General features: G+C 46.7%; 1 protein-coding gene across 4 annotated transcripts in view; it reads right to left on the bottom strand.

Annotated features, from left to right (window-relative positions):
- Positions 1 to 12,597, bottom strand: part of FGFR2 (fibroblast growth factor receptor 2) — a 101,214-nt gene that overhangs the window by 25,274 nt on the left and 63,343 nt on the right. For 2 of the 4 annotated variants that reach the window (XM_023530082.1, XM_023530086.1), the window contains 3 exons: positions 12,407 to 12,597; positions 9,761 to 9,905; positions 7,535 to 7,731 (listed from right to left, as the gene is read on the bottom strand). In XM_023530082.1, the coding sequence (XP_023385850.1) occupies positions 7,535 to 7,731; positions 9,761 to 9,905; positions 12,407 to 12,597 (533 nt within the window). Of the gene's footprint in view, positions 1 to 7,534; positions 7,732 to 9,760; positions 9,906 to 11,162; positions 11,311 to 12,406 lie in introns of all 4 variants that reach the window. The other 2 variants (XM_023530083.1, XM_023530085.1) reach the window with 2 other exon arrangements.

Here is a 12,597-nt window from a genome sequence, read left to right as displayed (position 1 = left end):
GAGCCACGAACAAGACTCTGGCCTAAGGCAGTTGGAACAGGGGTTCAACGTGATCCAGCAAAGCAGCCCGCCAACCCACCTCAGTTCTGTTCCCTGCATGACCGCCCAGGTCAACCGGCGTCCCCAGCTGCAATTACAAAGACTGGGAACATTAGGATGAACTTCCACAAGGCAGAGGCTGGCCTCGCCCCATGGAGACCTGTAGACCTGAGCTTCCCCGGGAACGTCCTTGTCAGAAATCCTTGGTTCTCCTCCATAAGCCCAGGCTGCCCTTCTCTGGAAACCCTGAGAAGGTGACCGAGAACGGATGGGAGGAAAATTGCTTCACAGATAGGAAGCTGGTTCTGGTATTAAAATCAAGAAGTAGGCAATTTTTAAGGCAAAATGTCTACTATCTTTTAAAATGAATACATCTCTGAGCCTCTGAGAAGCCTTTCTGGCAGAGTGAGTTACTCCTAAATTTTATTTATGTAGATAATATGAGCAATGTTTATTCACTGCGAGTAACATAATTAAAAAAAAAAAAAAAGGAACTGAAGAATCATTAATTTTGGAGCTAAGAGAGGCCTCATGGAGAGGTTAGGCTCCAAGAGGCTGGCGCCTCACACCAAAGTGTCTGGGCCGCACAGACAAATGGTGGCAGCAAAGACAAAAAGACGAAAAGGTGACTGTGGACCCCTTCCTCCCCACTAGTGACGTGGACTAGGCAGGGATCCCGCCCTGCCAGACAGCTTCAAAGGCCCCTCCACAGACCCCAACAGGCCTGCTCTCACTGTGGTCGCTGACCTCGGCTGCCGGGCCCCCCAGAGGACACCGTCGAGACTTACAGTCTCTACCAACCACACGTGTGCCCAGAGGTCCAGACGCAGAGAAGCGCTCAGATTCAGGAACGGGTCTGGCTGAAAATACTTCCCCAAACCCTAACACCCTATGTCAGGGCCATGTGCTGTGCATGCAAAAGGAGGCTGGTGTTCTCAAAGGCCAGAAAGTCTTCTGGAAAGTTCTCCCACGTGAAGAGGCAAAAATCCCCGCTCATTGCTTTGGGACCTTAGTGCTTGAAGAGCACAGGCAAGAAGATCCAGAAAGTCAGCAATGAGACAAGACAGGCCCCATAAGACTGAGGTCCAGCAAATTCCAAAGCCAGGACACCCTCAAGGATACGCCGGAGGAAAGCGGCCTCCCGTGCGAGTGGGGAGAACACGGGCACTTCAAATTTTTTCAGGAAGGATGCACAAGAGACTAAACAATTTTCGGTAGAGAGATTAGGAGTTGAAGGAGGGAGGAGACTATGCCCCTTACTTCAGAACTTTCTAGACCATTTCAATTTTATAACCAATGCTTACGTATCTTTCACGTTTTAAAAATAAGTGAATTCTTTAACATTAAAAATATTTTTTTAGAAGTGTAAGGATCTGAACTGAGGCATATCTCGGGGAAAAGAAAATGAAAAGCACGTGCTTGAAATACATTGACTTCTCAAACAAGTTAGAAATGACGAGACCACTGCTTCTGCCTCTCCCCTCTGCTGCCAGGTTGAGCTTTGTGGCATCTCTGCATCCACCCCAGTGACTGCCCGCTAGCAAGCAGCCAACCCTAGCTGTGCCGTTCCTCTGCTAATGATTTATGTGGTGGGATTCTGTGTCGGGTGGCAGCATCCTGACCAAATGCACCCATGTGCGGTCTGACTGTCGGGGTCCCCACCCCGGTTCCAACACTCACTGACTGTGAGAGCTTCAGAAGGTCACCTAACCTTCCTACACTGGAGATTCATTATCTGATAAAAAGAAACTGGAACAGTTCCCACTGCAGTGACCTTACTGTGAGGATGAAATGAGGTCACACCTGTACAGTGTTTCGTGCTGAGTCTGGCACTTGCCAAGAGCTCACTTAAGATTTGCTACCAACACCACAATCGTTTTTCTTAGCACCTTTTTAGAATTATTTGCTGCCCAGATCCAAGGGAGCTTATGATGGCATCTCCCTCTACGGAACCTGGAGCATCTGGAGCCTAGGGTTGCTCTATATGTGAGATGCTGTCATACTGTGTGCCACGAGAAAGGGAAAAACCCGCTGGCCCTACAGCCTGACTGCAGAACAGACAGGCTACACCTTCCTGGTTTGGATGATGAGACCTGCTCACAGCCAGAATGGCCTGAGGCTCCAGCAAACAAAAGAACAAACCCAAGAAATAAAGCATCCAGGAGTCAGGGGACAGAGGACCTGGGGACTATGACAAATATGGCTTAGAGGCAGCTTAAGAACAGAAACACTGAACAGTCAGAAGTTAAGTGCTCTGTAGCTAACCTATGACCCAAAATAAATCTTTACCCACAAATCCGTGCAAAAGTTCACACACATATACATCTTCCGCCAGAGTCTCAAGGTTCTCACATGAAAGCTTTTAAAATGGAAAACCTTTACCAACTTTGTTCTGTCATTATTATTAAAATTTTTAAATGGTGTTTACAAAAAAGATCGTTTATGGAAATTTAGTTCAGATTAAGTGTAGAGGCTTTAGATTCAATATAAAAAAAATCCGGAAAATACTTTTGTAAACACAACGGGGAAAAAAGGGAAGAAAATGTCGAAAGCGTAAGGAACTACAGAATTCAACTGCTCTGTCTACAGAGGTATATCTTAATTTTACCTCCATGCATTTTTACTATGCTTTTAAAATCCCCTCTGGGACTGTAAAGTATGACTGGCTTTCTCTTCACTCCATTTTGCTGAGAGCTAACACGTTTCCAGGGCTTGGCTGGACATCTTGCAGGCGATTCCTCCATGTTTCCAATGCCATGTGTCGCTGGGACATCCTTCCTCCAGACCACACGCATGGAGGGATTCCCACTGCCCACCTTCAAACTCTGGGACGTATTCAGCACTGTCAGATGATCACTTCTTTATTTTTATTTTTTTATTTTTTTGTACAAAATCATCATCTTCCCTATCAGATACTTTTTTTCAATTCCAGGGTTTCCTGTTTACCTAATTTAAAAATATTCCATGGATGGTGATAATTAAGTTATTTATACACAATAAATAATAAGCTGTCTTCCCACTCCAGGACGGTGGCAAGAGCACTTTCTTAGTGTGTATTTTCAGTCTCAATTTGGCTTCCTCACCTTCCAGAATCTCTTTACCATGTGCCATAAATCAAGCTTTTAACTAACTGCTTCTTGTGTATGTCCACAGTACATGTAGGAGATTAAGCAAAGGAAGTGGGGTTTTTTTTGTTTTGTTTTTTCATTTCTTTTAAAGGGCCACCATGAAATCGTGTTATCTCTTTCTACTAGATTAGACTGAACAACAACTAGGGACTTCACAGAGAACGGAGCAGGCAAAAGCAAAGATGCTACGCCAGGGGTGAGGAATATCCGTGTGTTGATTCCTGAGCACTGACAAACACCCCCAGACCACAGCTTGACTCTTAGAGACTGTGAATCCACGTTCCCACATCAGAAGAGAAGGCTCTAGACCTGCCCACCACCGCCCTCCAGCCAAACAAAATGTTCTCACCACCTCAAGCCGGGTGGCTGAGATAAAGGTCTAAGATCCGGGTTGGATCTGTTTCCCCTCAATAATGAAATGTAGGCAATTAGGCAGTTTATCAGACACTCACTTTCCTCCCTTAGCAAGGCTCTGCCTCCCCCAAACATCCTCCCAAGGCTTGGAGAAAACCCATCAGAACAATGGCTCACCGGTCCCGGAGGGGCTGGTTCTTAGGAAATCACATCAGCCAAAAGCCAGGTCAGATCACAGTCAAACTGTGTGTCGTCTCTCTCGAAGGCTGAGAGAACCACCAAATAGGGGCCAGGGAGGACAAAGTGCCCCCACAAAAGGGCAGGCTCCAATTAAGCCATCCATGACCGTTCTAATTACCCGAATGTTTTCTGGAACCAGTGAGCTATCATTAGGCCATGTGACTGACCAAACTATGGAAAATGTTCCCAGATCATGACGTTCAGCTGCTAGGTAGTAGGGGAGCTTCTAGACGTGGCACTGCCCTCCACAGAATTTGGTGTGGTTAATCATCATCAACACACGGCCCCCAGAACTGGCTCCTGAATCACACACGCCACCATGCCCCCCTCATCTTGCTCCTGTGAATGATATCCTTGGGGACGTGCCACTTGCCTCAACGATATTGTGATGAAACATGACCTTGACTGTCCTTGATTTTCCTCTAGTTTTCTATCTACCTGTATCGGCAACTTGGAGAGTGAAACTAAAGCGAGAAAAAGAATCCCTGTAGCTCCTTCTGAGTCGCCAGTGGTGGTGGGAGAGTGTGCACTGCACACACGTGTCTACCCCCCAGGAGATGGGTACACCCTTCTATGGAGACATGCTACCTCCCGGATGCACTTCCGGCTCCAGAAAGAACCATCGGATGTATACACTGAAAAAGCCCAGCAATGACGCATGCCTCCTGAACAAAATCCCCAGTTCCCTCTGCACCCCCTCACCCACCCTGCTGATCTGTGCAAAACACAGAGAGCGAAGCCCTCTCTTCAACTCATGGACGTGCAAAGGCTGCTTTGCAATGGCCACGCTGTCCACTCACAGCCCCAGAGATCTACGCAAGAGCCAATGAGCTCGCAAAGACGCACCACCCCCCGCCCCCCGCAAAGGAATGGGAGCAGATGAGCAAGTGGCCGGCACGGTGTCCAAGCCCCAGCCTTGAATGGGGTGGACTCTGTCAACGGACAGAGGGAGGCACTGCCAAGCACCACCCACCTCCCTACCAAGAGTTGCCCCCTACCCTCCAAGTCCAAAGCCCATCGAGGGTCTCAAAAAAACTCATGGTTCCTGGGAAACGATCACAAGGAACTTCTTAGGCACCGAAGAAAACATTTTTCGACCAAAACAAACAAACAAACAAACAAACTGAAATGTCTGTCTTGCACCAGTAAGTCCAGTACAGATTAATAAATGTCAAGAAGGAAAAACTCACAATGGGATCAAGGAAAAAAAAGAAACAACTGCTCTTGTTCTAAAAACAAGAATCGATTGAGCTGCGTGAAATGCTGTATGATGCGTGTCGGGGGGCGGGGGGAGGGTCAGGGCCAACGAGATAACATTCAGACTCCACCATGAAGATGCTGAGGGCCACCTGTGCGCTGGAGGATGCTGGGTAAGTGCGGCATGAGGAGCAGCCTCGCAAATGCCTAGGGATGAGCCATCCTCGAGGTATCTGATTACAGGCTCACCTGTCACCAAGTCAAGGCATCCCTGGCATCCTGTGGAATTTTCTCTTTCATCAGCATGCCTGCCAGCCTTTCTGTGGATTTCATTCCAGCTACAGCCCGATCACCCACTTTTATCCAGATACCTGATAGGCATCTCCTCCACCAAAGGGACTGGGCTTTCTGACGCAGCGCTCCTTGTGCAGGATCACGCATCCCGTCGTGACGTACGCGAGGGGCTGAGGTGTACCAACACTCCCCTGAATGAGTTTCTCTCTCAGATTTATTTCTCCAGGGGACCGGTATTTGCCCACTTGCCTCTGTCTCTCTCAAACTACCTGACCCTACCGAAACACAAAGCAATTACATTTTAAACGAAGCCTCCCACTCAATAACACTGGTGAAGGTGACAGGCCATGCCTCACATGGAGCCTCGGTGAGACCAAGCACTCAGAAAATTACCATGAACAAAGGAAGGAGGGAGGGAGAAAACAGGAGGAGGAATCTTAATGTTCTTTTCAGCTGCGCACGGCAGTGTGGGAAAAGTGGCCAACTTAGATGGAGAGGAGAAAGGCCAGTCGGCCAACGGCAAACAACGAGGCTGAGTCAAGAGGATTTTAAAGGCATCTGCCTCCTTTATAGTGAGTAAAAAGAAGAGCATTGTAACAGCTGCAGAAAAAAAGATGAAATAATTACGGGACGATGATCTAGCTACACCAAATTACAGGTTTCCTCCAGAAGGTAGCATTTTCCCCCTACAAAAGATGGGGGAACTCCACTCTCTTTCTGTTCCCTAAGGCCGGGTTTGTTGAGATGGTGGCTGTAAGAAGCACCCAGAGGTAACTGGAAAGGAGGGGGTTGGGGGTGGCTAGATCAACCGGAGGTCACCAACTAGGTCAGAGAGTCAACCTAGGACTGGTGGCCCCATCACTGCTTCTACAACAGAATTCTTGGTGGTGGGAGCGACCCTTTATTCCCTCACTCCACATACAATGTGAGCATTCACCTGCACGCGACGCACATTCCCAATGCTAGCCCTCGGCCTCCACGGAGAAAGCCCTGCTTGAAACGTGGCTTCAAAGAAATCAGCGAGGATCTACTCAGCCCAGAGTTTGGAGCTGGGCTAAAAACAGCCAGATCTGTGCCAAAACTGCTGCTGACCAGCTGGTTCCCAACCCTTCCTAGTGCCTTGTGCAGAGAATGTTACCGCCACCTTATGTCACAGGAGGGGCGAGGCTGGGATTAATCCAGCGTGTCTCGAAGTCCACTTCGAATCACCTGAGGACTTGTTTGAAATGCAGACTCCTGGCCCCACGCGAGACCTACTGAACCACAGTCTCTAGGGCTGAGATGAAGAAATCTCCCATTTTAACAAGTACCCTGTAAATTCTACCAAAATACATACGGAATTAGAGCCAGCGCGTTAGTTGTTTTTACTTGCTGTTTCGAAAAAAAAAAAAACTTTATTATAACCGAGTTCCAAATAGTTTTGTAAACATTTTGCATTCACATCTGCCTTCCCCTTCCATCTTCATGATCAGAAAATAAAAAATGACAACACATTTCCTGTCCCATTCCGCTTTGCAGGGCTTTAATTTAAGGCAGAGGTGTAGGCTCTATCTTGCCCCATACCCCCAAAGCAAAATTAAACCAATCAGGAGGTGCAGACAAGCCGCAAGGAACCACCGAAGACCAAGTGCAAGGTTAACAAAAATCTGTTGCCTATTCAATAGAGAAATCGTTCTAGGACCGGCCCCACGGCCACACTTGAGAATGACTAACAATAACATGATGTGTGCATATAATTCTATTTTAAGAATCAAGAGAGGTCGAGCCAAAATCCAGCTTGGAAAGACATCATGGGCCAGTTTAAATCAAGTCGTAGCTCAGATTCACCTCCAGGGCATAGGTTTCTGAGCTTGATTTTAAAAAATAAATCAAAGAGAGCTAGAGTCCCTTTCCAACTAGTGGCATAAGCCTGTCTCAAAAAAAAGCTTTAAATCACAGGGGACAAAAGTAGCCTGTGCTTCAAAGAGACCGCTGCGCCAGAGTCTCATCAAAACCACCAGGCCCTGCCTCCCTGCGTTACGTCCGCCATGCTGATTGGCTGAGCCTCACGCCCTTGTGCTTTCTTGACCTGGAACTTGACTTGATTGGCCCCATTGAAGCACCAGGACTTGACTCTCCAAGCCCTAAAAACTAACTGGGCGGCCACTAAGAGGTATGTCGGAACTGCTAGCCCCGTGACACTCACACAAGAAGCATCGGAGCAGAGAGAGAGAGACCCAAGAGCTGGCTGGGGCACGAGCGACGAGTAAATTTCTTCAAACTCTTTATCTACTTTCTGTTACCTGTCTCCGCAAAGGGATGCGCTTGGTCAGCTTGTGCACAGCCGGCTGGCTGCTGAAGTCTGGCTTCTTGGTCGTGGTCTTCATCCTGCACACGATGACCGTCACCACCATACAGGCGATTAAGAAGACCCCTATGCAGTAAATGGCTATCTCCAGGTAGTCTGGGGAAGTCGTAATCTCCTTCTCTCTTACGGGAGCTGGGTTGTAGATCACAGGAGAGGAACAGATAAGCAGGTCACAGAGTTAGGACACGAGACGGCTGCATCCTGGCAGAACTAAAGGAATCAAAAGGCGATAACCCTTCACAAGGATGGGCTTCCCGATGACTCAAAGCGGCAGGGTGGCACGGGCCTGCCACGTACCTCTTCAAATGAAGGGGAATGGCCAAGGGCTCCTCGCTTTACTGCCAGGGCCCAGGCGGTCACTATCGCTAGCCTCAGTGGGCCTCTGCAAGCCAGTGACCGTGATGGATCGGCTGCCACCGAGACACAAAGGGCAGGCTCTAAGATCACATTCTGTTAGCTATTTGGGCAGAACAGGACAGGCGACCATACCCGTGACAAAGGGACTGTCTTCCAATATGGTCTCTGGTGTGAATCAATTTAAAAATTCTTGCACACGAATGGGTGTCCACTTTCGTTTCTGAAGGGACGGTGCCTCAGTCTTATCCGGGTAAGCTCTTCCAAAGGAAGATATCATGGGGTGATATACCCCAGAGGAACACAGTTCCACATGACATGAAATAAATATTCATCTAGTGGGCTGGCCCGAAAAGGGTCACATTTCTTAATATAGTCCAGCATATCATCTAACTAAATAAACGAATGCTTTTAATATAAAGACTGAGTTGTTTATCATACAGAATCATTATGTCCATACCACAAAATGTTTATAATATTCCTTAATCGATATCCATTTAAATTGGTGTGTATCTGGTTATACTGATACATCATTACAACTTTTAAAGAAAAAATAGAAGTGGTATGGCATGTGAGTATACATAAAATTACTTAAGTTAGCACGTTCTTGTATCAACGTCCAATAATGTCTGCTCTTTCTTTAGTCCTCAACAGTCAATCTATAAGCAGTGTATTTCCAAATAGTATTTTTCTCAAAACGCATTCTTAGTTAATGGGCTAGTACTGTCAGGCAAATCGGTTAAGAAGTGCCAGTTAGGCACTTGCAGAAGGCAGTACCGCACGTAAAAGCAAGCTCAACACAAGAAGCATCTCATCATTTCAAAGCAAATACTCATAGAGCAGACTCGCAACAAAAGGAAAATGGATGCAATGCTAGTATTTAAGGCTTACACATTTTAATCAGAAAAATACTTGCAAGATAGTCAAAACTCTCAGCAGCACAGCACGAAATGAAATGATCCATTTATTTTTACTAGATAATAAAATAAGCATGCAGGTAGGCACCATACTCTAAAAATAAGGAATTAATAACTGGAGTGGAACATCATGAGCTAGCAAACCACAGTCTACGCAGTTTCCAAGGACATGACAAAGAGGCAGATACATCAAGGCAGACAGTGATTTTCAAGAAAGTTTGAGTAGGATAGAGATATCGGTTAAAGATGCAGACGGCGACCATCTTTAAGCAACGGGGCTTTCCTGATGTCGATTTCTCTGCAGAGCAGAAAGAACATCAAGCCCAAGATGGCAAGAGCATGCATTGCAGTAAAAGCAAACGAACAGTCCATTCTATTGCCACATGCAGCAAGCCACCGATTCCCAAGGTAGGTGCCACACTGCTTCTGTACACGCTACATGCAGAGGTATCCTCCCCAGGCACCTCAACGCACGGCGATCTATTTACCCCTTGGTAAAAACTGAAACTGGAATGAGAGTCCATGTGGGATTTCAGCAAAATGGAATTTGAAATGAGCAAAAATTACTTTGAATTTTACAAAGTAATTTCGACTTCAAGAGAAATAGGAATGGGTGAATTTACACATTGACTCGATGACTCACTAAAAACGTTAAGATCCGTTTGCGTTTTAAGGATGAAATTCCACTGGATCGTAAATGCGAGTGGGGGAATCTCATTGTAAGTGAATTTCCAAGGCTTTCTTCTCCCGAGGGGATGATTTGAAACATGTTTTAAAATCTCTATGCAAGGATAAAAGGGGCCATTTCTGAGAACAGAAGCTGTGTTAATTTTATAGCAATCAACCACGAAAAGGAAAAAAAAACCATGGAGAGAAAGAGCAGTATGTACCTGGCAGAACTGTCAACCATGCAGAGTGAAAGGATATCCCAATAGAATTACCCGCCAAGCACGTATATTCCCCAGCATCCTCAAAAGTTACATTCCGAATATAGAGAACCTCAATCTCTTTGTCCGTGGTGTTAACACCGGCGGCCTAGAAAACAAGGGAAGCAAGAGAAAAGGCTAGACGACACAGGATGATTGTGGACGGGGCCACGGAACCACGAGGCGTCGCACCGGGGGCTCCGGCGGGTGCTGGCCACCGGAAGATTCCGATGGCAGCCCATCCACAAAAGCCCACAACCGAGACACTGAATGACACCGAGCAGCTCACCTCCACAGGCCCGTCACCACACCAGCTTCACCACCTAGACATGCATGCGATCAAACACATGGAAAAATCAACCCACAGAGATCCGTTCTCTCGGCCATTGCCGGGCCTGGCTTTGGGTTTGGGGTGCTTTTCCAAAAGTAGAGCACCCGAAAGTCCAAGCCGGGTTCTGGTTCTGTTGGCTGCAGACCCCCACCTTGAGGAAAGGAGAGTTCTGTCTCAATTACTGTGCTGTACACCAAAACACAGCAGATAAGCCCAAGTGGACATCTCGCACATCCTTCTGGCCCGGTGGGAACCGGCTCGGGGGAAGGGCCAGCTTGGTTACCAGGCTCTGGTGATTTTTACTCCTGCATAACCATCTTGACTTACATTGAATGAAACAAAATGGAAGAAAGCATGATCTTGGGAGCAAAGAAACTGGGCTCTTTTTTTTTTTTCTTTTTTAATGCAAACATTTGAATGTGAATCGTGACAAACTAAGAAAGTTAATCTGCTGCCTTCAGTAGCTTCCAGCAGGACATTCGTTAAATGGACTACCCCCAAATTTGGGACAGCAAGGTCAAGGGCAGTATCGCATCAGTAGCAGTTACACAACCAAGGAAATGATGCTTTGTCGGACAAATCAATACCATGCCAATATTTCTCTAGATATCTGGGGCAGAAGGAGGTATGAGTTCTGCCGATATGCAATGCCACAAGTTCAAGAGGCATGCACACGTGTGTTTAAAACGGTGTTTATGTGCAGTCATGATGGGAAATGTGCAGCCCAAACAAGATAAACCAGAAGGAATGACTTAAAAACTAGATGGGGTGAAGGATAATCTTTAGAAGAAATTAGAGCGAGTGCTTTGAACATTGTGGGCATTTTTCCATGGCTGCTGGCATCACACCAGCTGCATCACCGAAGAAAGATTATTATGAATATACCGAGGCCACAGAGTTATCCTATAAAGCTGCCTGCAGTCTCCCAAAGCACCAAGTCTTTTCAGCTTCTATATCCAGCCTTCTTTAAAAAAAAACAAAAAAAAAAAACAAAAACGAAAAACAAAAAAACAAAACAAAAAAAAACATTGTTACCTTGCTGTTTTGGCAGAACTGTGAGCCAGGCAGACTGGTTGGCCTGCCCTATATAATTGGAGACCTTACATATATACTCCCCAGCATCCGCCTCAGTCACATTGAATAGAGCCAGCACTTCTGCATTGGAACTATTTATCCCCGAGTGCTAGAATAGACACAGGAGAACAATATAACGGCCAACCAGGAAGGACTTTGCACTGTCTAGGGTCCCACCACCAACACACCGCAAGAAAACAACCTCCATTACGTGTAAACAGCACTACTAAGGGGCTACGGGTTTAGGAAGAACAAAGTAAGACAACCGGTGGACAGTGGAAGTGACCTGGTGGACAGGCGTGAAAGGGTCTGATCAATACCTAACAGGATGGTTAGCAGTTCCCCAGATTAGGCACCTTCCTCCAGCTTTTCCAAGCCTTGGTATCAGCTGGAGAGAACGCCTCACTGTTTGAGAGTTCTTAGTTCAGCTACCTGTGGTTCTACTGGGAGGCTGTTCTTTGTAAGGACATTCTCTATCGGCAACTCGATATGGGAGATACAGCAGGAGGTAGGCTAACAAGTCGTATAGACTTAGCTTCTGCTTGCTAGCACCACCCTGAACAGCAAGCGAGATCTAAAAAATAAAGAGGCTGATGCTGTTAAAATGGGAACTTGCAAGGGCCCAGGTAAGAAATCCAAGGAGAAAGAAAGTTTCCTTGTTCAATATTTCACCAGCACAGGCCATTTTCTAAAGTTTATTGTCTAAATCACGTGTGAATGAATGTCAACTGGTTCAGGGCTTCCTTTTAAAAGGAAAATCGAAACTGTTTCTAAAAGGTGGCTACGCAAATTTGATCCTAATGTCACATTCAGAGAAAACATCAGCATAACAGTAAACATCAGTACAACGCCTAGAGTTTACAAAATTCTTCCTGTCTATTCCATCCCACTAACTGGCCTGCAGGGGAGATGGTATCATGGTTTCCGCTTCTACAGATGTGCAGCTAAGCCCGACGTGTTGCTTGAGGTCTCAGGGCAGATAAATAGCTAAACTATTGTGACTCCAACTCTAATAGTCTCGTTAACACCCCAAAGTTCTCTTCTGAAATTTTACTTAACAAGCTTCATATTCTACTTCCCAAATACGCTCTGTACTAGCCAATCACATAAGAGAATCGTCTTTTCCCAAATTCAACAGGACCTGTGGCCGAACCCATTAAGGAGACCGCAGTTGGGGGGTGCCTTCAGATCCAGCGAGTCCTCACCTTCAGAACCTTGAGATAGGGCAGTCCGTCAGGCCCGTATTTACTGCCATTCTTCTCTACGTGTTTGATCCACTGGATGTGGGGCTGAGCATCGCTGTAAACTTTGCAGACAAACTCCACGTCGCCCCCGACCACGGTGGAGGCGTTGGCGGGCAGTCCAGCTTGGAGGATGGGCCGGTGTGGCGACCTCT

The sequence above is a fragment of the Pteropus vampyrus genome, unplaced genomic scaffold (genome assembly GCF_000151845.1).
Source record: "Pteropus vampyrus isolate Shadow unplaced genomic scaffold, Pvam_2.0 Scaffold46, whole genome shotgun sequence".
NCBI lineage: Eukaryota > Metazoa > Chordata > Mammalia > Chiroptera > Pteropodidae > Pteropus > Pteropus vampyrus.
The sequence above is the reverse complement of the archived record's forward strand: the minus strand, read 5'-3'. Positions and strand labels throughout refer to the sequence as shown.